Source organism: Curcuma longa, chromosome 3 (genome assembly GCF_044706935.1).
Source record: "Curcuma longa cultivar G26 ecotype Majalengka, Jawa Barat chromosome 3, ITB_CL_G26_1.1, whole genome shotgun sequence".
Classification (NCBI taxonomy): Eukaryota; Viridiplantae; Streptophyta; class Magnoliopsida; order Zingiberales; family Zingiberaceae; genus Curcuma; species Curcuma longa.
Genome location: NC_133863.1, coordinates 1845532 through 1873165, shown reverse-complemented (window position 1 = coordinate 1873165; position 27634 = coordinate 1845532). Strand labels below are relative to the sequence as shown.

The 27634-nt window shown below is 38.9% G+C and overlaps 5 protein-coding genes and 1 pseudogene across 5 annotated transcripts; all 6 read right to left on the bottom strand.

Annotated features, from left to right (window-relative positions):
• The window catches only part of LOC141823002 (DExH-box ATP-dependent RNA helicase DExH3-like), an 11551-nt pseudogene extending 791 nt beyond the window's left edge, over window positions 1-10760 (bottom strand).
• Window positions 10761-11159: 399 nt separating this feature from the next.
• LOC141823001 (inactive protein RESTRICTED TEV MOVEMENT 2-like) lies at window positions 11160-11789 on the bottom strand. The gene is made up of 2 exons (XM_074710284.1): window positions 11642-11789; window positions 11160-11566 (listed from the first exon to the last, which is right to left on the bottom strand). The coding sequence occupies exons 1-2, from the start codon at window positions 11787-11789 to the stop codon at window positions 11229-11231; spliced, it is 486 nt and encodes a 161-aa protein (XP_074566385.1). The 3' UTR covers window positions 11160-11228.
• Window positions 11790-12518: 729 nt separating this feature from the next.
• Window positions 12519-13289, bottom strand: LOC141822670 (uncharacterized). Its single transcript, XM_074710004.1, has 2 exons — window positions 13178-13289; window positions 12519-13091 (listed from the first exon to the last, which is right to left on the bottom strand). Exons 1-2 carry the CDS (start codon window positions 13287-13289, stop codon window positions 12592-12594), a joined length of 612 nt encoding a protein of 203 aa, XP_074566105.1. The 3' UTR covers window positions 12519-12591.
• Window positions 13290-14742: 1453 nt separating this feature from the next.
• On the bottom strand, window positions 14743-16054 carry LOC141824120 (NAC domain-containing protein 100-like). The gene is made up of 3 exons (XM_074711354.1): window positions 15758-16054; window positions 15384-15661; window positions 14743-15286 (listed from the first exon to the last, which is right to left on the bottom strand). The coding sequence occupies exons 1-3, from the start codon at window positions 15906-15908 to the stop codon at window positions 14885-14887; spliced, it is 831 nt and encodes a 276-aa protein (XP_074567455.1). The 5' UTR covers window positions 15909-16054; the 3' UTR covers window positions 14743-14884.
• Window positions 16055-16121: 67 nt separating this feature from the next.
• On the bottom strand, window positions 16122-17863 carry LOC141824121 (sphinganine C4-monooxygenase 1-like). The gene is made up of 3 exons (XM_074711355.1): window positions 17602-17863; window positions 16887-17145; window positions 16122-16807 (listed from the first exon to the last, which is right to left on the bottom strand). The coding sequence occupies exons 2-3, from the start codon at window positions 17106-17108 to the stop codon at window positions 16253-16255; spliced, it is 777 nt and encodes a 258-aa protein (XP_074567456.1). The 5' UTR covers window positions 17109-17145; window positions 17602-17863; the 3' UTR covers window positions 16122-16252.
• A 5108-nt stretch (window positions 17864-22971) lies between these two features.
• On the bottom strand, window positions 22972-23547 carry LOC141824958 (transcription factor ILI5-like). The gene is made up of 2 exons (XM_074712304.1): window positions 23339-23547; window positions 22972-23199 (listed from the first exon to the last, which is right to left on the bottom strand). Exons 1-2 carry the CDS (start codon window positions 23447-23449, stop codon window positions 23044-23046), a joined length of 267 nt encoding a protein of 88 aa, XP_074568405.1. The 5' UTR covers window positions 23450-23547; the 3' UTR covers window positions 22972-23043.
• Between the last annotated feature and the right edge of the window lie 4087 nt (window positions 23548-27634).

The following is a 27634-nucleotide window of genomic DNA, read 5'->3' as shown; positions in this document are numbered from 1 at the left end:
GGTTTGCTTAAAAGCTTCAGCATATCGTCTGTGAGATCGATCTCGGAGTCTTCATCACCTTCATGCCGGTGTCTCTTGTCAGAAGTGTGTGTCAACCATGCCAGACCTTCTATAGCAGCATCCCTCTCGGCAAACTGTTTGCATTTCTTTGGCTTTCCAACAAATTGCATCCCCTTAAATTCCACTATCGCACGGAACTCGTTGGTCTTCAAGTGCTTCGTCTTGTACCTCGGAGGAGTGTGACCAGCCCTCGACAGTAATGTCTGTAGCAAGCTCTTTGGGTTGGTGACGTTCTTCACAAGATCATTCTTCTTATTCTCGTTGCTGGAAGATCTGGTCCTTCTTGTTTCTCTTCCAAACACAAATCTTCCTTCGCACAGGTCTCCCGAAACAAGCTCCTGAACGGCAAGCATTAGGTACTTGCCTTCTTTGTGGATATCAATTTTTGGATCTTCAAGCTGAACGGAAAGCATCAGAGATATTCCAGTAAATTTTTCGACGAATAACAAAATGCAATAATGGAATGAATAGTGATTGTGTAAACGTAAACATCTCGTCTATCAAATTATAATATAAGAAACTATTATAGGCAACTAGAGAAGCAGCTAAATTTGGGTTATTATACCTTTCTCAGGACAAGCTTATCGAGTTCCGTCTTGAGGCTCCAGTAGCAATCGATTAAATTTGGATCCATAAAAAAATCAATGTAGCCATCCAACATCTTTAAGTGCCCGGACTAGTTAGTCATAAAATTCCAATCAGCTAAAAACCAATTATAAGAAACAGTAACTCCAAAAACAATTTCAATCCAGGAAGAGGAAATACCACTTCTCCTCTCACAAGAGATCCACCAAATAAGATCAATATTGAGTCGGACACGCCTGTTGAATCGCGAATAAAAACAGTGTTGACTTTCACCTTCTCGCCAAAGACCAACCAGGGATATGGGATTGTCTGGGTACTTCGTATTCACAGAGTTCTGTGTAACAATTTTAGATTCCATAAGCAAGTACATGACATTCAAAAGAAAATAATGTCTAAGGTCAATAGAACAAGAAGGTTCATAATAAAAAATTTGCTTATATTTATAGTTAACACTAGCAAGCATTAGCATGTTGCTTTTAAGTTTATATCTGAATGCACATGAGTTACCTAAAATACGTCAAAAGCCGAAGCTTATGAAGCTGAAAGAATTGAATACTATCATGTGCTTAAAAAATGATTAACTAAAGCTTTGTACTTACAGCATAAAGTAAAACCTGGCCATCATCCATGGTTTTAGAAAGACATCAACTTTCTCTTCTGTGCTGCGGTAAGCCCTGACAGAAGAAAAGATCTGAAGCTTAAATAAGAAATTAGCAACATCTACCAAAGTGACACTTACCACTACTGAAGCTATCCCTGGGAACAACCCAGAGCATATAATAGACTGAACCAGTGACTGGTTATGGCTCAAGCTGTTCTTGATGCTGGAGTCTGTATCTACTAGACCAGCATCTTTTAGAATAAAGCTAAATTCCTTTCCTCAGAGAATGAATTGCTTGAAGAGTTTGTGTTGAAAGAAAGTTCCTCCAGCAGTATTCATATGTTGATCCTTCTCTCTCTGCATCTTTCCATCCCTCGTATGCACGAACAAGAGCCATATGATCACTGTAATCCTTTGCTGAGAATCGTGATTTTGCAGTTCCTGCCAACTGAAGAAAAGAAGCTAAATGACTATTGGTGCAACCATGAATAATCCATCTTTTCATGTGTGCTAAGAAAAAGTCATGGAGGACTAAATATCTTTCCACTATGCACAGGGGTAATAACAATTTTTAAAAATTAGAAAAAGTAAAACCAATCAATGTGCTTATAGAATAATGCAGAATCGATAAGATTTGACAAAAGCATTGCTCCAAGGATTAGTTGAATTCCAAAAAATAACTAAAATATAAAACATTAAACCAAATAATCATAATCCTTTGTCATCCCACTAAAGAAGTGAACTCACATCCTTCTTGTCCTGTGGTAATAAGAAAGGGTCAACACTTAGACCAGATACTACTGTAAGAACTGGGTCAACACACCGAAAAACGGCACCCATAATAAGCATCTTTCCTAGCTTCGGATCAACTGGAAGCATTGATAGATATCGACCTACATGAAACAAAAATAACAAACTGAATTTCAAGAGATTGGGAATCCAAACAATCTCAAGATAACGTCATTTTACTCCATACCAAGATTTCTAAGATTCTCTTGCCCATCTAGAGCTCCAATCTTCTTCAGGAATTCAACAGCATTTTGGACCTGTATAAATCCAGTATTTTAACTCACTTCTGTACTGAACTAAGAAGGAACCATAGTCTTATTTTGGAAAGCAAGAACATTAACCGCCAGTTGGAGACATGACACTAGATGGTACAAACATTGTTCAAAGCTTTTGAAAAGAGACAAAACAAAAAGGAAAAAAAGGATAACATTGCTCAACTTTCATCATGGTACAGAGTACAGATTATCTTGGTAAAAGCCATGCCTGAACTCAGAACCATGAAACTTTGCAGAAGCAGAAAAAATACACATCTTCAATAAGATTATATTTTTAAAGAAAAGGGGGAAATCATCACAGAGTGCCATGTAATCTCCATACTTTTGGTTCATTCAGGACTCTACTACTCTAAATGAACACTCAATGTGCACAGGATTTGGGGGCCATGTAATGCTCACAGAAATGCACAAAATGAAGCTGACAATTCAGTTGGGTGTATCAAACATAGCAGGCTTACAAATTTGAAATTTGTGGAGGACAGGTCTTAAGTATAGTTCAGTGATCTTCATAAATAATATAATTAATATGATTGCACACTAATTTTTCTGAATCACAGAACTTAAAAACTAATCAATTGTAGCAGATTTTGCAAGTGAGAATTTTAATTTATTGAACTAGTATTTGCAAATAACTTCAGAAGAATAATGAAAGGAAAAGAAAGGATTCCAGCTAAAATGCAGGTTTCGCCTGTTTAGTTTCAGTAATTAAGTTGCAAATTGCAATACTTACAGCAAGAGATTCTGGGGGCTGCAAAGAAGCTGACAAGAAGTCTCCTATGCTACCAACTTGCAAGCTTTTTATTTGCAAACATAATGAATTCAATGGAGTTCGCAGCAGCTCAGGAAGTTGATATTCTGCAAAGGCATCATATACACATCTAGGATAGAGATGATAGCATTCCCCTGGTTGCACACGTCCAGCCCTACCTCTTCTCTGAAAATGATTGGAAAGAATAAATTAAAGCGAGCAGAACAACAATACCAGTGACAATTTAAATGTGTCACGAATCCAATGACAACTGACATAGGTGGGGGATTTTAAACCCAAGTCCAAGTGGTATATTCTATGCTGTCATTTTAAAATCCGAAAGTTGCTGATAAGCAGTTTTAATGAATTCAAGATTAGGATGGGAATCATCGAATCTAACCCACTGAAAAAAATAAATAAATAACAGATAAGAGATGTAAAATGACAAATCTTGAAGTGGGATATCTCTCTTGATGGGTATAAACATGGAAATCCAGGTCCGACTGGAACATGCTATCATTCTAAATTCAAATTTGCTTATAGATAAATAATTTAATTCATTCAAGAATAAATTGGAAATCATAATGAACATAATCTAAACTTTAAAATCATTAAATAAAACATATCCAATAGACATAAAATGATAAATGTTGAAGGAAAGTATCTCACTTGACGGGCAGAAGCTTTAGAAATCCAGGATGGCAGCAAGCAAGGTGTATTGTTCAAAGCGTCATATGTAGTCTCCTTTGCTTTGCCACAGTCTACAACAAAGACGATATCGTTTATGGTAATACTTGCTTCTGCCATGTTTGTAGCTAGGACTACCTTTCGCACATTTGGTGGAGGCTTTTCAAAAATGAGTTTCTAGAAATATCATAAAGAATAAGATATTAGAAGAGAAATGCAGCATCAAAATGAGATGGGAATATTCTCTTAATTTAATAAAACCAATAAAGAGGGAAGGAATTGCAAACATGTAACTGATTGATCAGTCAATTCTAGACAAAGGGTCAAATATGATCTCCTAGTTTTCTATTGGAAAACTATTTTACATCAGGAGGCCAATAGTAGCATATAAGGATCTCCTGGTAAACTTTCAATAAGGGTGTCATTAAGACTCCCTGAGATAATTCAATCCAACCAAGAAATTCCTGCATGTCTTCTTTCATTCACAATTACTTTCTAGCTTGCTTCACATTTGACAGAATATCGGGCAGAATTATAAGTGAACGCCTACGTGTAGAGAGTTCATAAAAACCATGAGAGAATTGACTTAAGCTGGATGGCTTTTCATACAATTACCTCAATTTCTCATTTCCAACCCAATTCTGACACAATAGTTGTGACACTATAAAGACAATATATACACACCTTGCACGAACACACAGAAAAATGCAGAAACAGAAATTAAGTTGCAGTAATGTTCAAATAACTTTTTAAAGAAAAAAATAAAAAGAAATTCTCATATATGGAAAAATTATTGGTGTTGAATTCAACTGACTGACCATTGACAAATTAGAAGACTATACATTTATAATCTTAATACTCTCCTCCAGTCCAGGTTGATGGGCCCGAGTGAACTGGGCCAAGCCCAACATGTTGACTAACTCAACTTAATTGGAGATCTATTACTAACATAGCACAATCCAAACACAAGAACTCTTTTCCAATACCATGTCTATTGTGATTGATCTATAAAAAAGTTTGTTCAGTAAGAACTGAGTCTACACAATGCATTTACATTCTTAACACCTTGACAATGAAGTGAACAATTACTTAGATAAGACATAATGAAAATCATATGGACATTTTACAAGGAGCAAAACAGAAAACAAATTAAGAAACAGACAAAATCATGATCACAAAAATCACCTGTTCAGAAGTTGCCATTGAACCATGACATGCAATTACCAATACCCTGTTAGGATCTCCTAAAAGAGGATGAGCCCTCAGCTGGTCCCTCAAGCAACTAATGTCGTCCCAGCCAGTCATAAACACAAGCACGGCACCTGGCTGCTCCTTCCGGCATATATAACATAGAATAGCCTCGATAAGGTTAAAACCTATACAATCTGGTGTCCAAGAGGCCAAATATCACGTGCTCTGGAACTGTAGCCATCAAAATTTGAATTTTAAGAGCTTCCTGCAAACAGAATGTAGCACCACGTAAGAACTGCATTTGCATAAGATTCTTGCAAACAGTAGTAGTACCTCGACAAGAGAAGTAATCTGATTTTTCCTTTCCGCGGCATCAGCTGCCTCTGTGTCTTCCACAATTTCTCTTGGCCATAGTCATCAATTTGGTTGAAAGAAGTCAGCTTGTATCCAGTCTTCTCAAGAATATCTTCAAGAAAGTGTGCCCTTACAGGATAGGTGAAGCCCTAAAGCAGAATTTGGTTTTAAAAGACACAAAGCAAACATGCTGTTCCTTGAAAATGTCATGAGAAGTACGTTTTGATATAGGTATTTATTCACAGCTGATGAACTGATGAAGTAGAAAATAATTGGTAACATCCTCCAAAAAAAAAGGAAATATTTGCATTTAGAAAAGGATCAATACTAAATGCTGGGTAATTTTCGATTCACAAATTGATAAGTATAAATTGCAGAAACTACTATGTGCACATTTTCTGATACACTTCATAAAGTTTTTCAACACAAATAAAAAAATTAAACTCAGTTTCTTGCTAATATTTAGAACACTATGGAATACTAATGAAAACAATTCTATAGAAAATGCCATAAATAATCTACTTAATTTTATGGTGCTGAAAGTTGAGTAAGCAATATAAGGCTGATTATTTTTTCCATCTTCACTTCACAATAGTTCCCTTAAATCATAGCCTCAAAATGAATCACAATACAGGGTAAGGGAGACCAAGAAAGTTTCAGAAGTATGAGTATTTTGCAATTCTTCAAATAGATAAAGAGAACGATGCACATTCAAAAACCAAAGATTAACACAACACAGCTTACAGGAATGTGGATTGTTGGTGCCCCACCAAAGTAACTTGAAAATAATTCAGCATTTAGAGTTGCGCTCATCAAAATCAACCTCAAATCACGACGACGTGGAAGAAGGTCCTTTAACACGATCAACAAAAAATCTGCACATGTCAAATAAGTACATGCAATCTTGCAACAAACAACTGAAATAGCTTGTGCAAAAGACGAAAGCCTTTGTATTTGTGTAATGTGGAAAACACACCTTCATTCATGCCTCGTTCATGAATTTCATCAACAAAAACATGAGTTACACCATTCAAATTTCGGTCCCCCAGCAATCTTCTTAACAAAATACCACTGGTACAAAATAGAAGATGTGTATTTTTTCCTTTGATTCCCTCTAATCGAACTTTGTAACCAACCTATCACAAAAACCAATGTCTAGAACAAAGCTTGTAAAGGAATTTTCAAAAAGCACAATAATTATTAAATATCTCTTGCCAAAGCAAACTAGGTAAGTATGGAAAGAGACTTACTGTCTCACCAAGATTCTCCCCTCTTTCAGTTGAAACTCTTTCTGCAACAGCCATAGCAGATATCCTTCGTGGCTGAGTGCAGATGATATTACAAAATGCTCCACGGCCAGATTCTATCTCAGATTCTAGTACATATTGAGGAAGTTGAGTTGTTTTACCACAACCAGTTTCCCCAGAAATTACTATCACCTGATAGATAAGCACCAAATGATGAGTACACACGCCTTATTCTTCAAAAATTCACTTGTCAACAAACTTATGGATAATAATTGAGGGGTACCATAAGTCCATTGAGTGATAAAAGAAAAGACAGACAAGTAACTCTCTATTTCAAATTTTGAAGTCCAATGCTCAAACTATCTTCCAGTTTTAGTTAAATATAAGTTTTATGTTTAAAATTCAAATATTGGAGTTTCATGATTATTAAGCTTTCTATATTTAATTAAATTCAAATTCAAATTTGGAACCTAAATGGTTGAATGTTTATATTTTTAATTAATTTCGATTTTTATAATCAAGTTCAAATTTTGGAGCCTAAATGATTAAAATATTTTTATTTTCAGTTAATTTGAAATTTTAATTAATTTAATGCATGGTACTTAATACAATTTAATGCTTACCTAATAGAAAAACTACTTTGTTCTAAGACCTTGTATTATAACTAAAGCCAACCTCCCTCTCTCAAGATAAACTATTATTCATAGGAAGAAGAGGGGAATTGATTTCAAATTTCAAGTTGGGTTTCTCCACTCTTCTTTTTGGCAGTGCACTATTTGACCTCCAATATTCTTCTATCTGTTTTTTTAGATTGTTCGCATCAATTGTTTTATATGCTTTTGTGACGTCAATTGACATTATAAACATCAACTTACGTTATAAAAGTGATTAAAAAATGTGTCAAATATGAAATATCTTAATGGTCTATAAAGAAATAGTTCTATTTTGTGCTTTAAAAAATTAAAATGGAGTGACATGATAGTCAGTAAGAGAAATGTTCTTGCAAACAATTATGGAGTATCATAAAACATACTGATAACTGTCATTTGATTTGGCAATGTTTGCGTTAGCATGCACTTGCTACTTGTAAGCAAGAAGCTGTTACGAACCAACTAAATGCAACAAACATCTTTTTCAATGTTTTCCTTTTATTCACAGAACCCACGCAGAATCCACACAGTTTTTTAGCACTACAATGTTTTCCTTTTATTCACAAAACCCAAACATGAGAAAATGAAAACAAGTTAAACTGCAAAACATTTAGATGGGAAAAGTTTCTATCGTGCACACTAACCAAAAATTCAAACCTGGTTGCGGGCGATAGCAGACAGTAATCTGTCCTTCTCCTTGAATGCTGGAAGGGATTTTCTAAAATTCAGCATCTTTACACCTTCAGGTGATTCCTGTCAAAAATTGGCCATCACATCATTTCTTTGATGCACATAAAACTAATGTCTATACATAATGCAATAAATTAAATGAATGCGATTTAAATTTGTGTAGAGAAAACTTCATGCCCAATATAAACCAAATGTTTTTCTAGCCACAGTATGTGGAAACCTTAGTTTTAAGAAATGGATACAGTTTTAGCTACAATAAAGTCAGATAAACTACCACAAAATGGAATTATGTTTATTAGCAATGAAAATTTAGAAGTTCGATAAACTTGCAGCATTGTTTTAGAAAACCTCTGCATAAGGTTATGCAATGAGGGCCTGCATGATATCCACGTATCGTTGCATAAGGTCATATAGAATAAACCATTTTTAAATATTAATTAGGTTAAAACAATTTTGCTAAATAAGCAACAATTTGTCCTCGGCTACATGCATACAAGGATTGAAATCTCAACCTGAGCCAAGGTGTTGGTCCCTGGTCAGCTTGAGGCAGTGCTGTCATTGTTGTATTTGTGCAAGATGTGTGCTAAAGGAGGAGAAAAGGGGAGGAAAAGAGGAACCAAGGAAGAATGTCAGTGTTGGTGTCAAAGGAAGAAGAAAAGAGGAGTTGAGACGAGCACTTATAATGGAGAAGGGGGGAAGGAGAGGAGGTTTCATGTGTGTGCCACTATGTGAAGGAGAAGGGGGAGGAGGGAACATGTGTCATGTGTGCAAAGGTGTTTGTGAGTGTCATCTGTTCTACATGACATTGGCAGGTGGAATGAAATGTCGCAACTGCCAACCAGAACGCAATAGGACTTTGAACTATGCCTGCATACACTCTTTTAGAACTTGACACAACTCAAGAAGAATAGCTATATTTCTATTTCAAGTGAAACAATTAGTGTTATAGACTCCTAAAGAAGTAAATATCTAACCATGCTTGAGAATAGTTATTATACCCATGATTTGAAATCTCATTTTAAGTTAGTGTTTCGATCCCCTAGCCAGTTTCATGTTGCACTGGAGCTTGCCAAGATCCTGTGTTAGTGGCATGGAGGAGGAAAAGGAAGAGAGGCGAATGGGGAAGGAGGAGAAAGAGATTATCATCTTCTCCATTTCAGGATGCCGCAGCGAAGCCAAGAGAAGACAAACAACAAGGAAATTTCAGTATGCAAAGGAAGAGGAGAAGCTCATGAGATCTTGCCAAAGTGCCAAACCCTTGCCCGACATTGTGCAACCTTGATGACACTTGTGTGATCCTCTTGAGTGGAAAGTCAGAACACAAAGAAGCTTCGCAAAAGTCAAAATAAGCACATAACCCCGCCGACGCTACAGAAATGTGGAACCCTCATGCAATCATCGATAAGGTTGTAGGACGCTCACACGACCTTGCCAACACCACAAAACCCATACATGATGTTCGCCTATTGCTATATTGAGAATGTTTCGTGTGTCGATCGACAGGTGATACAATAATTCCACCTGTCGACCGGCTCGACATTATAAATCATGATCACACCATCTGTACTGAACAAGAATATTCTGAAAAAACACAAGATAAATACAATGGTGGCAGAAAATATCTTCTTCTAAGATAAAGAAACAATTTTATATGGCAGACATGCTAAGGAGAAATGATCGACCTGCCAAGTTATCTGCATATTTCTCATTCGGTTACTCTTTCTCTGTAGAATCTTTTCCATAACCGACCCGTCAACCAAAGGTTCTTGGCTTTCACATGGTTCATCATCCTCCACCACCTTGCTGGAAGAGTTGTTTTCCAATTCACTGTTGACCTTGTTAGATGTTAACAGCATCTTATCAACATGGTCTTGCAGGAGGCCCTCAACCCTCCTCTGCAAGCTAAGAGGAATCACCACCTGCATTACAAGCACAGATATCGTTTGAGAACAGTGGGCTAGATAGTTCAGACACAATGATATCTGTTTCTAACCAATGCTACAACACCTACTTCTCTTTGTGGCCGCTTATCATCAAGATCAGGTCTATAATTAGGTAGAGGGACCTTGCTGGCAACCACTACCTTTCCATATAGTTCACTACGTGAATGAAAAGACATGCATTAGCAACAACATAGCGATGTGTCATTGTTTTGTCAGCATACAAAGAATACTAGGGAAAATATCATGAATAACATTTCTAACCTGTAAAGACCCATTATTTTTGCAATATTGGATATTTGTTCATAATCTCGCCGATCTCTTTTGTCTCTGGAAACAATCTCTTGTTCTTCTGGGTTACGTAAAAGCAAACTAAGTTTCCATCTCCATTCATCAATGTTAGCCACTGAAGAAGAAGGCTGTAGATAGTAACTATATCAAAACTGAACAGATTTTTAATAGAAAAATGTCTTTTTTTTATTTTCTATTCAAGTCTCCAGCACTAGTTAAATGAAACAAGTCGAAATTTAATTGCCCGTATATGTTATACACGCTAGATTCCATCAGAAAATGACATCAAGCAGGCAAACGAATCAACTTTACCAATACTTAAAGCAAGTCAATTAACCAAAATCATCCAAAGCCTCCTCATTCACAGCAATTCTTACCTGTTGGTTATCGAACTCGCACTCATATTCATCGTCGGAGAACTGCTCCACTGCATAGCCGCAGAAACCCCTCTCCCACCGAATACAGCATTTAGAAGTAACATCCCCAGCACTCGCACGGATCGAGCGCTGTAAGAGGAAAGATAAAGCTCCGAACTTGCGATTCAGTAGTGTTGCTCCGCACCGCTCACGCCTCAGAAGCAAACCGACACCATACCCTATTCCGCGATACATTATTTCATGGGGCCATGGCGACCAACCTTAGCACTGCCGGAACCCCGATGTCGGAAAATTGGCACAAAGGAGAAGGCACGAGTCCCCCGGTTAGGGTTTAGCAGCGCCGGCGAGAGGGTCCCTTTAACCCCAAAACGCAGATTCGGACCGGACGGACTCGATTATGAGTCCCATTTTTTTAAAAAAATAATATATATATATATATAATATATTAATAATAATAATAATACTATTTTTTTCTCCTGTTTTTTTCGCGGCCCTTGCAACTCTCCCACGAACTTGAAATCGCGGCCACGGAGGTCACGAACTCGCGGCCTCGCCGCACTGATAATCACGGCCACCTTCGAGACCGTAAGCTCGCGGTTGCAGTGGATGGATGTTGAGGGATTTAACATCGATACAAAAGGAGTAATCTTCGTCAAGTTTATGAAGCACAAGGATACGTTTCATCACAAGCAATTCAGAGATTCAATTCATGAACAGAGACACAATTATGCATTTTTTTTTCATCACAATAACTTGCTGGCGACGTAAGTTCCCAGCCCTGCTGCGAGCACAGTGACCACAACCGTGCTAATAATCAACGTCTTGCGCTTCCTCGGATCCCTCAAAACGCCTCCACCTCCTCTCCCTTTCACCATTTTATCTGCAGGTTTTGGCAGAAGCACGTAGAGAGTCTCCTTGTCCAGGTTGGCCTGGATCTCCCTCACGTTGCACTCCTTGGGAAGTTGGAAGGTCTTCAGGAACCGAAGCCATCGATTGCCTTCTACAGCGCGCTCTCCGCTCACACTCAGTTTCCCTGATGTGTCGGCTTGAACCTTGAGGTCTTCCTTCTCGAATCCCAGACCTGAATTGGAACATGGAGAGGTGTTAAAAGTTCATGAATCAAAGGAGAGACGATGGAGAGAACAGTAGCAATTGCCTGAGACGTCGACGAGCAGCGCGTCGAGTTCTCCCCATTTAATCCATTCGCAGGGAGGAAAGCACTGAGTGAAAGTACGCAGAGATGATTTGGCTTCCATTTCTGTAACTTTGGCGAACTCTAGGAGGTTGTTGATATTTGAATGCATGGAATGAAGGGCTTTGCTTGGGAGAAGGAAGATATATATTCCCTTAATTTGGTTGATTGTCAAGTTTAGGTCACCTGAAACTTCATGTCTGGAACTACCTTAGCTGGTGTTCACTTTACTGTAGGAACAAAGTCATCCTTAATTTAACGTGTTTGGATCTGCATGAGAATCTGATTAATATGAGAAAAAGGTCCGTGGTCTTTTATTGAACAAATGCTATATGCTTATGGAAGCTAAATGTCAACTTTTGCTGGATTCGGAAAAGAAAATTGACTTTCTTTGTTTTTACGATAGCAAAGTTCATAAATTTCAAACACCAATTGAACAAATATGTATGAACTCATCGTATATGAGAATGGTGCATGAACCCAACCCAAATAATGAAGGTTAATTCTTATACAACCAATAACAAAAGACAAATCAAATTGCATAAAATATATTAACTAAAAATGGATTTTTACACAATTCAATTGGGTTCTAATTAATTGGACTGGAGAGTAACAAAGGGGCAAATTTTAATTAGATTGAGGATTTAATTTAATTGTGTTCAAAATTAAACAATCACCTTATTTGTGGTTGTTTTGAAGAGATCTTTTGCTCCTTAGTTGATGCCTTTTAATTAAATTTATTAGGTTAGGTCTCAAAATTTACAATGATCCTATTACGTAGGAGATCATGTATAGTGTGATCCATGATCCAACAAGAACACAATTGTTTGCATGTCTGCTTATTCTTGATGTTCTTCCTTTCTGTTTAATCAAATTACATTCGATACAAGTAATGCTCCAGCTTCAATGGCATTTTAATTTTTCATTCTCTCGATCGGTTTATACCACAGGTAGATTCCTGTTCCCACCAAGGCCACAGTGATTAGAATTCCGATGATTGTGATCCTACTGCGTCTGCGGAATTCACATTGCAATTCCTTCCCCGTTTCTGCCATTTCTTCGCGCTTCTCTTCTGTCATCTTCTTATCTTCCATTAATGGCTGACCGGTGCTACCAACTGGCTCCGTCGTTCTCGACTTGGTCCTTTGTCGCAGACCACTTTCGCGACCATCGTCTCTCGTCTCCGGCGAAGCTTCCAGTTTTGCGGTGTCACCTTGGGTGTCAAATTTCGGAAGTTCGATCTGGAGGAGGCCGTTCTCAACCTTGGCCCTGATCTCGCTGGCGTTACAGTGATCCGGCACTTGGAAATTCTTGACGAAGCGGCTCCATCGGTTTCCGTTAAGTGGGCGTTCTCCGGTGATCTTTAGGTTGCCGAAGTCGTCGATGCGGACATCGATATGCTCCTTCCTAAAACCTGCACATAGAATTGAGGAGATCAAAAGATGACCAAGTACGTACTGCAAGAACAGATAAAAGGTGTATAATGCATGCATTGCATGCCTGGGAGTTCAACGATGAAGAACTCTGCTTCATTTGATGAAACCACTCGATCTAAAGGAACAAAATCCACGAAGAGGCGCTGTTCGGGGACGGAAGACGGCGATCTCTCCATCGGGCTTTCTTTTTTTACCTTCGAATGATTTGACCGACGGATGAAATCATATATATACGGACAAAGAAGAGTACTTTCTTTGGATGTGCGTGATGATCAAAGTAAGTTATTCCTTTTCGCGTGGTTCTTGAGAGGAAGGCGTGCCTGCCTTCTTCAATCTGCTCTTGCGCAGGTCACCTCGGAGAAGAGGAAACCGAGGTTCCTTGTTTCCTCTGCACGCTTTGCTGCTTCGCTACTTTTCGCATCTGTTCCACTGAAAGTTTCAGAAAAATACGTTAAAACAGAGCAATCAACAGCAAATGGTTCGTTTGCTTTGCTTGAGACTGAGCTCCTTATAGATTGAGAACAAGTTTTTTTGTCGATTATGCTGCTCTCTTCACCGCCGGCGTCTCTTCGGTCTCTCTTCGCTCCCAATAGCTCATTGCTCCACTCCCTGCGCATTCTTTTCAAGCTCTTCGAATTGAGCTCATCATATTCTCCGCTTGAATTCGACACACAAGTCAGCACAAAGAAGTTTAATTTTGCTTCCTAATCGCACTCTGCTCGAGCTTCATTCTCCTGGTCATGGCCGGCTAAACTGATCAACATGAGGCGTTCTGTAACGGGATCTTACTGACCTTGTCGTTGCCTGTTTTGGAGCAGCACCTTTGACATTGTCTCTGCGACTTCAACAAAGTTGTTCTGAAATTATCTTCTTCTTTTCTTTCTTTTACCTTTCCCTTTTTTTGAGATTATTTACTTCTTTTAATGGTAATTATAGTTCACAAAATAGTTCCAAATTAAGTAGTAGGAAGATGAGCAGTGATTATGAAAAATAATTAATTGTCTAATAGTTTTTAAAAAATAATTAAGAAAAATGACTGGCCAAAATGTTGTATTTTAAAAAAATATATAATTGTCTAATAGTTTTGACTACAACTGTTGTTATCTGTCTATCTAAATTAAAAATTAATTAAGAAAATGGCTAGCGAAAATAGTCTTATATATTTGGACTCGGAATTTTGGATAGATATATTCCAACAAGGTGAAGTTCACAAAGATTGTAATGTTGGATACTAGGTTCATTGTGAACATTAATTATTTCAGACATCAAAATGTATACGACTCCAGTAGATAAGATCAAAATCAATTATTGGTTGAATGGACAAATCTATCTTGATTGAATGACAGACATTGCCTTTAAAAATGATTTAAGAAGAACTCTCAAGAGATAATTATTGGCTTGTGATCGATTAATGGCAGGATGATTTACAAATGCGACCATCAAACCCGTTAAATTATTGAGCTCCCCACTGCCTTTGCAAAACACCAACTAAAATAATTGCACCCGATCATGCATTATGCTCCTTGGGGGCCCTTAATCCCTGTCGCTCTAAATTAAAGACAAAATCCATATGAAACTGAGGAATTCTCGTGACCCAACAAGTTGTTCGTGGTGAATCAGAAGGAACCAAATGAAAATAGAGCTCATTATATATATAATTTATTAAGAACATTCATCATCGGATACAACAACGTCCAATTAAGGGAAGCAATTGCATGCAATCGTGATTACTTACTACAAGACAGTAAATAATTAACTAAAACAAGGTAGTTCAATAACAGTTCCAAATGGTGTGATCGAGGAGCGCCAGAATGTGATCGTTGCCGCCGGCGGACGCCTGCTGATCGTCACCTCCTACGCTCAACTCTAGTGCTGCCGCCGGGGTGAGCCCGGCGGTGCTGGAGCAACACATGGGCTCGAACAGAGGCGGCGGGCGATGCGGTTCGGCCGGAGCGAAGTAGTCGTCGTCCAAGTTTTCGTTGAAAGCCGGCGCCGGCAGGGTGGAGAAGCAGGTCACGTCGATCGAGTCAAATGCGTTGATGCTGCTGGCGCTAGCGTGGATCGTCGGCAGTGGAGGCCGTTGAAGAGAAGACGCCTCGGCTTTGAACATAACTGGAGGCTTCTTGGTGCTCGCCGGGATCTTGTGGAACACCCGGCACACCACCCACTCGTTCTACAAATTTTGCAACAAACCAACGACCAAAAGCGATTTATAACCATCAACTCGAATGGATGATGGATGATCGATGGAGAAAGATCAATCGAATTACTTTAGCAAGATGATGATGGTGGTGGAGGGAGCACTTGCCCTCCAATCTGTACTCGTGCATGACCCAGTTGCACTTCTCGCCCTTGGGAGCTCTGCCACGGTAGAAAACCAGAGTCTTCTTCATGCCGACCAGGCTTCGGCCGCGATAGACGGCGTTGTCTTTTCCGGTGGCCTTCCAGTAGCCGGCTCGGGTGGCCCTGTTGGTCCTCAGCCCGGTGGGGTACTTCCTGCCCCTGACGCAGAAGAAGTACCACTCCTTCTCCCCCATCTCGGCTCTCACTGCAATACATATTCCACAAGCAAATCGTCGAACACCATGACTGCAGCACAGAGCAGGCATAAAACAGAGGATGACATTAACCAGCGACGACGTACATGGCAAATCCCAGGGCTCACACTTGTTGAGGTCGACTTCGCCGATGACGAGGGTGCGGAATCCGGCGTCGGCGACCTTGTGGGCCAGGTAGTGGGTGATGAGCTCTTCGTCAGTGGGTCGGAAGCGGAAGCCAGGCGGGAGGCGATCCATGCTACTTGGCGTGCTGCGTTAGATCTGTGAATCAATGGCATAGGATCGTATCGATATGGATGGACGAAGAAAAGATGGTGTAGATTATAAAGAGATCCAATTTAGCATCTGTAGCAGGCCAGCGATGGATTTGGACCCACTCCCACGAACACCTTCTTAGCTTGTCGGATAAAAATGGGAAGATCATAGTAAACTGTTTTATGTATGCCATGCTAACGGTCAAAGGGGGCAAAAAGACGTGCATACATTCTTGATGTAATCTCCTTTATGTGTACAGACTGCAAATGGTACATGCTATGTAACGAACAATTAAGGGGCAAAAGACTAGATTACGAGCAAGATTTTCAATCCTTCTTGACGCCGGTGGGTCGCGCTTCCAGTCCTCCTTCCTTCCTCGTCTCGAGCGAGTAGGGCATGTAAGTCCCCATGATCTTGTCCCACATCACAAAGAAAGGCTGCGAGAAGTTATACTTGCTCCCGTACAGCTGGTGGTGGATGTCATGGTACGCGCTGTTGTTGCTGAAGAACGCGTGGAACAGGTTGCCCGGGATACAGAGCCCGCAGTGATCGTCCACCGTCTTCACTGTGGCGAAGGAGAAGAAGAAGATGCTGGTTCGGGGGGTCATGCCGGTGACCAGAAACGACACGGCGCCGCCGACGGTGTCCATGATCAGGCCCTCCAGCGGGTGGTTGTACAGCGCGCCATAGGCGTAAGGGACGACCAGCGAGTGGTGCTTCGAGTGGAGGTGCTTGTACAGGAACTTGTTGGTGTGCATGTATCGGTGCATGAAGTACTGCCAGGTGTCCATCACCAGCATTGCGCCGGCGAACTGCGCCAGGATTACCAGAGGACCGGGCTGCTCAGGTTTCGCGCCGCTGACATCGTCCCCGCCGACGAACTGCAGTTTGGTGTTTTTGGCAATTGTTTAGGTGGATTAGAAAAGTAAAACAATCAAATTGCGGGAGACGAGTGCGCACGGCGAAGAGGAGAATGCAGACGACGCCCTGAACGGCTTGTTGAAGAAGAACGCCTCTGACCACAGCGCCTTTGGAGACGCTGTTCTTCGATTTTTCTTCGCTCTTCGTGTGCAGTCGGTACTCATCGTAGCCATCGAGCAGCACGTACATGCCTGAGTAGAGCCAGTAGACGGCGATGGGCACGAAGGTGCCCAGAAGCTCGTCTGAAACAGCAAACGCCATTGGTTCTTGTGCGATTGCTGAAATTAATTTCTTACCTCTGCAAAGAACAACAGGAAAAAAAACAATTAGATTAATCGATGCTAATCAAGTAGATTTTCCTGGTGAAGAACAGTATCAAGTTGAATTTTTGTAAATAGAGCTTATTGAATTACACAGGAACACAGTCTGCATCTGTTGATAGAAGATTACAAGAAACAGAGAAGTGCAGGGTAGAGAATTATAGCGCAGACGAAAGGTTAAAAGAAGTAAATTGTAAACCCTAATCAAATTTGAGAGATGTTTCTGTACGATCGCGAATTAGGAAAGTAGATGCGTAATTTTATAGAAATAAGCAACAATTAGATCCACTGATATAGAAAAGCAAGAGAGAACCTGATACTTAAAACATCGAGTTAAAGAGAAAACAAAGAACAGAGGAGGCAGAATTGAAACAAAATATATATTCAAAAGAAAGGGGAAAAAAAAAGCCATATAGAAAAGATAACAAACTTACCAAAGAAGCTCTTGCAAAAGACGATAATCGATATGGAAGAAGGGAGTGGATCTCTGTTGTGGCTGTTGGATTCGATGGATGCAAATCACAAATCTGTATCTACCATGGAGTGGCAAGCTCTGCTCCTGGCTCTTGGCTATATTAGATCGAAGGAAGAGAGAGGCGAAGGAAGTCGGTAGGAAGGAAGACGGTGACCGAGTCAGGGAAGTCGGCCAACTGGTGGCCAACGACTGCCAATCCTTTTGGTTTTCGTACTGATGAGGAAATAGAGAGAATTGCAATTTTATCAACTTGTTTTTTAAATCAGAATCTACAGATAAGTTTTTGGGTATAAAAAAAAATCCCCTTTAATTTATCTTTCTTTTTGGATGCCTTTCTAAATCTGGCATTATATATAATTAATTTAATAAATTATATAGGTTTCACGTTATGATCCAAAGCCATTAATGCCTCGACCGGCCATTTATTATTTTTTATTTTCTTATAACTTCTTTCAAATAATGTCTTAACCGGCCATTAATACATCAATCTTAAAATATTTATTCTCGTTGAGATTATCTTTTTTATTTATTTCTTTAAATATTTTATTATTACACCATCCAACGTGGATCCAATACAGGAGAGGTTGCAATTGTTATAGTCAAAGATGTTATGAATGCCTGGCAGAGCGACTTTGGCACATTAATTGGCTACACAAAGATGAAGTAGGTATTTTGTAGTTGTGGTGATACGTTGATATTGATGAAAGTGTAGGTCAGCTAGGCACGTTTATACTTCAACAAAAGTTATCATGATTAACGATTTCACACATTTATACATACGATCCTATTTTAGATCGAGTCCTGAGTGTTTCGACCTAGCCGAGTGTTTTAACTTGATCAAGTGTTCTAACCTAGTTGTTTCAATTGGATGCCGTGGACGGTCAATCCATCAGTCAACAGATCTATAACTCACGCACCGCTGCTCCCACCGATGAAGGAACTTGAGAAGAAGTTGAACGAACGAATTAGCTAGATGCTAGAGATTGTCAGTAAACAATTCCGACGCTTAAGTCAGTATTCGAAGAAGAAGTATGTGAAGTTGTTGAATTTACGGAGAGAGAGATTTTCATACCTATAAGAGGATTTATATACTTATAAGAAGAAATATCTATGTCGATTTGGGGCAAACCCCTATTGAGATCGAGGAGACTGATTCTGATGATTGTTGATAGAGGATCCCAACAATAGACATCTGATGAATCAATTCTGCCAACCTCGAAATTGCTCTGTGACTCGGCACTTACTGATTATTATTTCTTTTTGATTGCATGTGCAGACATGATGGAATCCAGGGAACCAGGACTGATAACCTTATAAACGCCCTGATCCCTTGGCAGATCTTGCATGCTTGAGGGATTTTGACAGCTTCTGTGGAAGGCGAAGGTGATGGCTGAGGTGAGGCTTTGAGAAACGGAGATAGCCGAGAGACCAAGATAGCCGAGAGGTAGAGAGAGATGAAGTAATTGAAGTGGGCAAGCTCGAGGTAGCTAAGACCGAGGGAGATGACCGAGAGACTAAGATAGCTCGGGTTAGGATGGCCGAGAGACTAAGACGGCTCAGGTCGAGACGGCTGAGTGACTGAGATGACTCAAGTCAGGACAACCGAGAGGCCGAGACCGAGAGATCGAGTTGGCTCCGATTAAGACGACTAAAAGGCCGAGATCGAGATGCTCAGGTTGGGACGCCCAAGAGATCGAGATAGCTCAGGTCGGGATGGATGAAAGACCGATATGGCTCAAGTCGAAACGGTCGAGTGGTTGAAATGACCGAGAGGGTTCGGGTCAGAATCCATTCAAGATTGACTATTGACTTTTTGACTTAATACATCGGCTCACATCTTGACCATCCTTGCCAGGTAAGGTTGATCAAAATCCACCACATTACTAGTCTAGTATTTACCCCAATTGAGTACTTCAATCTGACCTAACCGAGTGCTTCAACCTAACTAAGTGGTCCACTCTGATTGAGTGCTTCAACCTGACCGACTGTTCCAATCTAACTGAGCGCTCCAACCTTGATTAATTGGCTTCGAAGCCGTTGAAATCAAACAATTGGAATAAATAGATTAATAAATGTACAACTAAATGATCAGAGATAATTAAACTAGTAGTTGTTTTTGTAAAAGAATTATAGATTTTAAAAGATAGATAGCGATTTTCCCTATTTTTTCCAAGTCTGATTGATCGAGCTTAACTCGGGTTTAGCCCAAGCCGTGAAATATATGGTGGTCTCACAAATCCGGTTTAGCTGTCGGCATGTTGCAGATTGAGAGCGCATGGCATGGGTGATGGGTTGCCCTCTCAGAAGATGGGCTTGGTGATCCGATGCAGTCCTTTCTTAGAGGGTGAAGCATCTCGGCGGCGATTCCTTGCGCGCCGCCCTTTGTTGTGCTGAGCTGAACGACCCCCGGGTTCGAACAGGATGACTCCGCCACTGGGCTCGGGCCCTTTTCGGTCCCTGTGGTTGTCGGATTATCAAATTGCAGTGCTTGATGAATCGCATAGAAAGTCACCGACGATGGATTCGGCTTTCCAATGCAAGTTTTGGATGGTTATTTTTTGGATGTTCTGCGGTTTCTGGACACCGATTCGACCTTTTTGGGCGGTTCCATTTTGCGTATTCCTCAAATATGCTTTCTATTCTCTTCGCTTGACAATGGGCTTGCAATTTCATATCAGGGGTAGTGAAACAATGAGTTATCAGAGCCCTTTTTTGGTTTGAGAAGTTTTTTTTTTAGGCGAAGGTAAGAATTTTTTCCCCATGTTATTTTTGAACGAAAGGATGGCGAACACACGTTGCATTTTCTTAGTTGTTGTCGATCTGTTTGCTGTTGTTTTCACGCGGACGTGTTTATGATCATTTTGTTTATGATGAAAAGAGAATGAAAACATTCGTGTGTTTGTCAAGATTAGATCATAACTGAAGAACATTCCGTAAATTTTTCTGTATAGTGCAGTATGAAGATGTGTAAGTTTATCTTCTTTCATTTGTTAAATGCGTTCAAGATGTAGAATCTGCAAATTTCTTTCAAGTTTATGTTAAATTAGTGGGGAATGGATGGATTGGATTGCCAAGGAGGACAGTGTTTTTCAGGGGCTAGTGAAAGAAAATTGAGACTGTCAAACTAGTTAAAAACATCTTTCTGGCCTGTTTACAATTTGCACTAAACTTTTTGGCACTGTTTCAGGATTCCATAACAACCGTACACATGGAATCTTACTCTTCGCCACCCAATTTATCTTCTAAGCCTGTCCTACTTGCATCAGTTGCTAGGCAACTCTATATCACTCAGTCGCCTGATCTCGCAGGAAAAACAGTCTTTGACACTTTAAAATTATTTTTCTTATCTGTTTTCATTAACACATACGGATATACAGTTATATCGATCTTCACAAAATGGTGCTTCTTTGTTTGTTTCTGAATGAAAGCAATGTTATGGTTTGTTGAAGTTATGCAAGACAAGCTAACAACTGATCGGAGAGTGTTTTTAGGTGATCTCCTGATTGCTACTAACATCTAGCTTTGCTGTATTCGAGTATATGAGGCATGAACTGTTGTATTTAGGGGAGAAAAGTTCAATGAGCTAGTTTTTCATAGAATAAGGTGAAGCATTCGATTGATGCTGGACGAGTTCCATTGTGGATGATCTTTATAATACCCTTATTCTTCAGTAACAGGTCAATTTAGTTATGAAATCCAGATGCTTATCTTACGATCAAACAAATGGCTGTGATGGAGTATTATTCATCAGGTTGGACTTCATTATTACTCTCAGTATGCTCATGCTAAGAGGTATAGATCTTTCCAACTGTAGTCATTGAGCTTATCATATTGTCCTAACTATGCATTACACTGTTCACTTCGATGTTGAAATAATAAATCTTTTCTACAGCGTTGTAAGACCAATTGAAAACATGTTTCAATTAATGCTTCAGAAAAATGTGGATTCCATGCCTACCATGCCACTACATTTGCATTTTTTCCCCAAGATATCACCCCATGAATAGTAGATATCAGATATCATGTTGTCTGATATCATTTTTCATTTTTGTCACCAGGCAAATGCGATCAATGCCATGTATCTAACTGTAGCCTTCTAAAAGTATTATCATAATATTTAGTTTCGCTGTGCAGGTAGTAATTAGTTTAAAGCTTTGGTAACTAATTAAAAATTCAGGATGAGTATGCCACATGGCATCCACTTGGATCAGGGTAATGAACGGATAGTAGACTAGGTATTTTACCAATAAATTTCCTTCTACTCTGTGACTTAATCGCACTCTTTTAATTTTTGCACATTATTATGAATGCTCTTGCATAGTCACTTTCATTTATTGTTTTATTTTTTCCTTTTCTTAGGTTTACTCGCGTATTTTCTCTTCATAGGAAATTACTTTTCTTGGTTTGTTGGTTATGTTATATAGACGAACTTCAACCATAGGATGATGCAGTCCACCAACGGAATGGTGAGAGATCATAAGGGTCATTGTAAGTAGGTGACCAGGGAGGTGCCGACCATGCTAAGATTTCTTTAGGTGTGATTGATTTCCAAGTACGATATGCATATGTTAAGGACACTATACCTACTAAGAAAAGAGCTACAATGTATGGGCATTTTGTCCTCACCTTGATGTGAACATTTGTATCTGGTGAAAGATTTGGTTGGCTCAAATTTATTTGTTTCTCTCACGTTCGTAAGCTATAATTATTTTCCATATTTAGTTTTGATAGCTTACAGTAAGCTATCAAAACTAAATATGGAGAATAATGGTAGCTTACAAATTGCGTCTTTTGGGCGTTAACAATCTTAATTATGCTGTTCGAATTAATGATTATTTTGTTTAGCAAGTACGTATCTAGCAGCAGTTCATCAGTTTGCCATTTGTTTCCATTTATATAATTCTTTATTCAACTTGGTAATACTACTGTTGAATGGAATTGCCACTCAATTGTTTATTACGTGACTAGTTAGTTACACAACAGACATGGTGGTTGTTAAAACCTCTTTTTGCCTGATTCGTATACTGAACAGATTGGGTGTCAGTTCAGAAGGAATAGGTTATATTATTGAAAAATAGCTTTACTTTATCAATCAATCACCCTAAGATCTTTAATAACACACACATATGGTATATAAAGCCAGTAAACAAGGCAGTGAGAAGAATTGCTTAATTCTAAATAGTGTTCTGTCTGGTTGTCTATACTCCAAGCAACTCGAGCCAGACTGAGACTTCAAGAAATTGTAACATTAATAATGATATAGCCAGTACTAGCTACTACATTAAATAGTTTTACTAGCTATAGTACTTGCAATCTCCGTGGTAAACAATGTTAATCTGTTGAAGATCGACCTTATGCTAGTAGCTAGACGCTGGCCTAATTAATAATTGACTATGGTTCTTCAGGAACGGAAGATGCTCCGCAGGACCTCTGCCTGGGCACCGTTGAAGTCTGTCGTTGCCATCAGTTCAGAGAGCTGACCGCTGAGGTCATTGACTTCCCTGTGGAGACTTTTGATGTAGTTGCAGGTCTCTTTCAGGAGGGTAGCTGCTGAAGCCTGCATTAGCAGCAAAAATGAAAGTAAGTCTCATGACATTCTTCTCTTTTACAGTTGATTATTAATAAGTACATGTAAGTCGCATTTGCCATTGCGCATGCATGTGTGTGTGTGTCTCCATCTTTATCAATATACTTACTCTGCTTGAGCCTGGATGACGATGATGGTGGTTGTCCGGAAGAAGAATCTGAAGCTTGGAAATGAGCTCGTTGATCTCTTCCTCTGAGATCCTGGTCCTTCTGCCGGACATCTTGGCCTAATTAACAATAGCAAACGGTGACCAAAGTGGTGAACTAAGTGTCCTTGATCAGGTATGACGAGAGCTTTATAAGAGATGAAGGGGCCAGCCCAGCCCTACCCTTAAACTGATGGAGAAGTAGGCGCCAAATTAAACGAGATCACAAGTTAAGTACATGAGAGGACAAATGATGATAAATGCTAGAATCTCCGTGTTATTAATCTAATTAACCTAATTTTATTTAGAACTAAAGCAGAGAAGATACTCTCCGACAAATCATATGTTATCTGACGTGGAAGGGAAACTCCACATGTCGGAGCTGGGTGGCAGCACGTAGATACTATCATGTGAGCTATAATAGCTTGATGATGAGTGGTAGGCCATTGGCCAATGAAGGCGAGCATGTGATGTGTGTTTGAGGGCATAGTACTTGAGATCTATCTTAATCCATATCCCCATGAAACTTGGTTGGATTTAAGTGATCATCTGCTAGTTTATCTGGATCATGCAGACCAAACCATGCAAATCCAATTAAAGAGGGGCCTATCAACTAAACTATCAGCTTGCATGGGGAGTTAATCACGACCCCTCAATCATTAATAAGGTTTTCAAGTAGGCTTGCCTTACCATATCTGTACTACTAATTCATGCGATATAAATGCCCTGCAGGCTCTCACATGGGCATGCGGTGGTCATCACATTCACAGCTGCCATGTGATGAAGCGGGCATGCACAGAGTACTGCCTTCCATCTTACATATACAACCATGCATGGGTAGGATTAATTCCTAACTACCACATCAAATCCATCTGCTTTAACTCCACTGCGCTTTGCTAATTACCTATGTACATGATCACGAGTGCAGCAAAAGATGATAATACTTACTCCGCGGCCTCTTCGAGACTAGACTGTCCCACTCAATCTAGCTAGAAAGGAGATAAATCATGAGGGATTTCGTCCAACACAACGGTCCTCTACATGAGGTCAATGAACCAGCGAGACATTCCACACATGTTGGGATCGACTTCATGATCTATTATAGCAACACCACATACAAGTACCAACCGTGTCATCCCGTGGGAGCATGTACATGATCGCTAGTGTTTATATATGATAGGAACTAGACACCAAAATATGTAATTACATCTATTGCAACACTATCATATATATTTATATATACATATATGTAGCTTTTACCGGATGACACAGTTGGTATTTATATGTGGTGTTGCTACAATAAGTCGTGGAGTCGATCCTCAACGTGTGTGCGGAATGCCTCGTTGGTTCACTGATCCCTATGTAGAGGGCTGTTGTGTTGGACGAAGCTCCTTGTGATTTACCTCCATTTCAAATCTCATCAGATAGTCTTGGAGGGGCCCGGGATGAGGATTATCTGCAATTTATACATATGTATATATATATGGAACATAGCTTCTTCAGTCACTATCATTCTCTCTGTTGAAGTTCAACACGCTTCATTTATGAACAAAATTTGTTTTAGATGTTCCTATAATTAGCTTACGTGTTGGTTTTGTTTACTGCAACCTAGCTTTCTAGATCAGAAGCCATTAACCATGCATCTTAACATTGAAAAATAGGTACGTACCTGACTAAGATAATATCAAAATCTTATCAAGGACAAAATTTTAGGCTCTCTGCATGAAGCTTCTTTCCAAGGAACGAGTAAAGAACATATTCACATAGATTTAGAGAAATAATTTGCACTCGGTATACAAAAATTTAGGAGGAAAGAGTACGTGCACTTGATATAAAAACGAATCATATGGGATGCATGCATTATGAAAGTTTGCACATTAATTGATTATATGACAAGCTAGCTAGCCATCGTCTAATTATTATATGAATACACGTATTGATTCTTTAAGATTTTGGTTTCTAAATGGAGGCCGATAGCCGATCCTATCCTTTTCAGTGTGATAAGACTTGATTGATTGTTGTTGTAAATGGAGGCTGATCTTAATTACTCCAAACCTAACACCAAACCAACTGAAGTCCTTGGGAGAGACAACGTAATTATAACCTGGAGATTCATCATTGTCTTATCATGGTGCAGCGTGTAGACAGTGCATGCTACATGTTTGCGCACTAATTAATGCTCAGGAAACGATTATTTCTTTTTTTTCATGATATATATAAATTGCATACGTACAACTAGCTTATACCATTAGAAGTCAACGTTGTATGACAGAGTCAACTGCAGAATGAGGAGTGGGTTCATACTAAATGCATACGTGCCCATTCAACTGCAGACGGTTGAAGATGCATTACATAATGTTCTTGTGTTTGCATCATAATGATGCAACGGCCAGTCATGAGTGATAAGCTTGCATAGGTAGTAATTCGGATGAAATATTAGCTGTACTGAAATTTCCAATAAATTTCAGCTTGCATCAAGATGACTTCTCTCTTATATTATCTCTTGTTTATTATTTTAATTTAGTAGGATAAGACTTAGTTGTTGTTTGATGATATTGGTATAATATGGTATAATTTTACAAATTTTATTTCTGGCCATGCTGTATATGATCCATAGAACAACTTGGTCTTTGCACAATATGAACTGTACATGCTCTAAGTTTCTTTGTCTCTAATGCATAGCAATCTATACGTATGTTGAAGATGATGCTTATTGTGAATGCTAAATAACTATCGCACACAGTTGAATTTTTTTTTTACGTGCAAACATTTGAAAGTTTTATGATTAACAAATCATTCTGGTTGTGTTTCCCTAAGGAAGAGGAGAGTGCAAACTCATTCCTCCATTTACCTTGTGAACATTTTGGAATGAGGGATTTCAATCAGATAGATGCCGGGCTCTTCTTTTCAAAGTGATGAGAATTAAATGTCATCTCTGCTCTGGGACAACTATTTTTAATTTGTACATTCATAATATGTGTTCAAGATCTTTTGAAGAGAAAATGCCATCATTGCTCTGTTTCTTTTGAGTTCTGGGAAAAAAAATCTTCCTAGTCTATTTTCTTATATATACATTCATAATATGTGTTCAAGTTCTTCTTGTGAATGCTCACAAAAGACGAATACCTCTCTCAAACTAGAGTGCTAAACTCTGCTTCACTTAAATTTGATATTTTACTCAAAATTTAATAAATCATGTTTAGCTGAAAACAGTATACAATAATATGCAAATTCATACTTCTGTCTAAAAATTTAACAAAGTATTGTTAATTACTCTATATAACTTTATTAGCCAACACTAAATACTTTCTTTACTCCTGATCAATACTCTCCCTTTTTCTCTAGTCCTAACTAAACATGTTATTTATTATTCGTGGAGAATTATTTCAGATTTCAAATGCAATTAATGTAACACAGTACAAAATGTTAAAATAAAATGAATCAGTCTGAAATTATTAATAAATTTTTTTCATGCTCCATAAATATAGATGGTGAAATCGATTGCACTAAGTAGACAACATAGTGTATACGATGAAATGTTGGTGGAAAATAACTCTATTAAGATTGACCGATAAGAGTGAATTAACAAATAATGAGCACCTTAAGATATAATTAAACAAGGAGTAGCTAGGAATGAGCTCATTTGAATAATATAGGATCAAAAACAGGACAATAATGCACTATAATTAATCAATTATACAACATCATTAGATGTCATGTGTTGGTTTGTTAAGAAATCAACCTACAATGTATATGCTAGCTAATTGCTTGGTTGTCGATTCTTAATTGAATGTAGATATCATATTCTTCACATGGTTTATTAAGGTTTATTATTAATGCTCTTAATTAATCCAGTTGATAGAACATTTTGACATTCTTTACTAAGGTTCACCAGTTGATCTAACATTTTAACATAGAACATGCTTTGGAACATAGTGAAGATAAATAACATTTGTGCCAAAATTTTCCACAGATAATGCTCAAATTTCATCGTCACCATTAGTAGTAGGTCACATCCAGATCCTACCTCATCATCATGCATGTGTTGGTTCACCTTCTTCAGAGAGATGATCCCAAGTTGGATGATAATTAAATCCATAAAACCATAATTAATCATTTATTTCACTCCAGAGTTCACGGCATTGGACGAGCCCTCTGACCTTTTTCCTGCTTTTGATCCTCCCTAGCCTACTTAATAAACGAGATATTTAGTTCATGATCAAGAACACACACAGACACAGATCCTGATCCTTCGACTCC

Excerpts from the sequence above, each read along its gene's own strand:
- LOC141823001 (XM_074710284.1), bottom strand. The coding sequence starts at position 11,789 with ATGCATTCAAATATCAACAACCTCCTAGAGTTCGCCAAAGTTACAGAA. Across the intron at positions 11,567-11,641 it reads GCTGCTCGTCGACGTCTCAG|GTCTGGGATTCGAGAAGGAA; the intron begins GCAATTGCTACT and ends GTTCCAATTCAG.
- LOC141822670 (XM_074710004.1), bottom strand. The coding sequence starts at position 13,289 with ATGGAGAGATCGCCGTCTTCCGTCCCCGAACAGCGCCTCTTCGTGGAT. Across the intron at positions 13,092-13,177 it reads CTTCATCGTTGAACTCCCAG|GTTTTAGGAAGGAGCATATC; the intron begins GCATGCAATGCA and ends TTCTATGTGCAG.
- LOC141824120 (XM_074711354.1), bottom strand. The coding sequence starts at position 15,908 with ATGGATCGCCTCCCGCCTGGCTTCCGCTTCCGACCCACTGACGAAGAG. Across the intron at positions 15,662-15,757 it reads TGAGCCCTGGGATTTGCCAT|TGAGAGCCGAGATGGGGGAG; the intron begins GTACGTCGTCGC and ends TATGTATTGCAG. Across the intron at positions 15,287-15,383 it reads ACCATCATCATCTTGCTAAA|AACGAGTGGGTGGTGTGCCG; the intron begins GTAATTCGATTG and ends CAAAATTTGTAG.
- LOC141824121 (XM_074711355.1), bottom strand. The coding sequence starts at position 17,108 with ATGGCGTTTGCTGTTTCAGACGAGCTTCTGGGCACCTTCGTGCCCATC. Across the intron at positions 16,808-16,886 it reads TCTGCATTCTCCTCTTCGCC|TTCGTCGGCGGGGACGATGT; the intron begins GTGCGCACTCGT and ends ACCAAACTGCAG.
- LOC141824958 (XM_074712304.1), bottom strand. The coding sequence starts at position 23,449 with ATGTCCGGCAGAAGGACCAGGATCTCAGAGGAAGAGATCAACGAGCTC. Across the intron at positions 23,200-23,338 it reads GTCATCCAGGCTCAAGCAGA|GCTTCAGCAGCTACCCTCCT; the intron begins GTAAGTATATTG and ends CTGCTAATGCAG.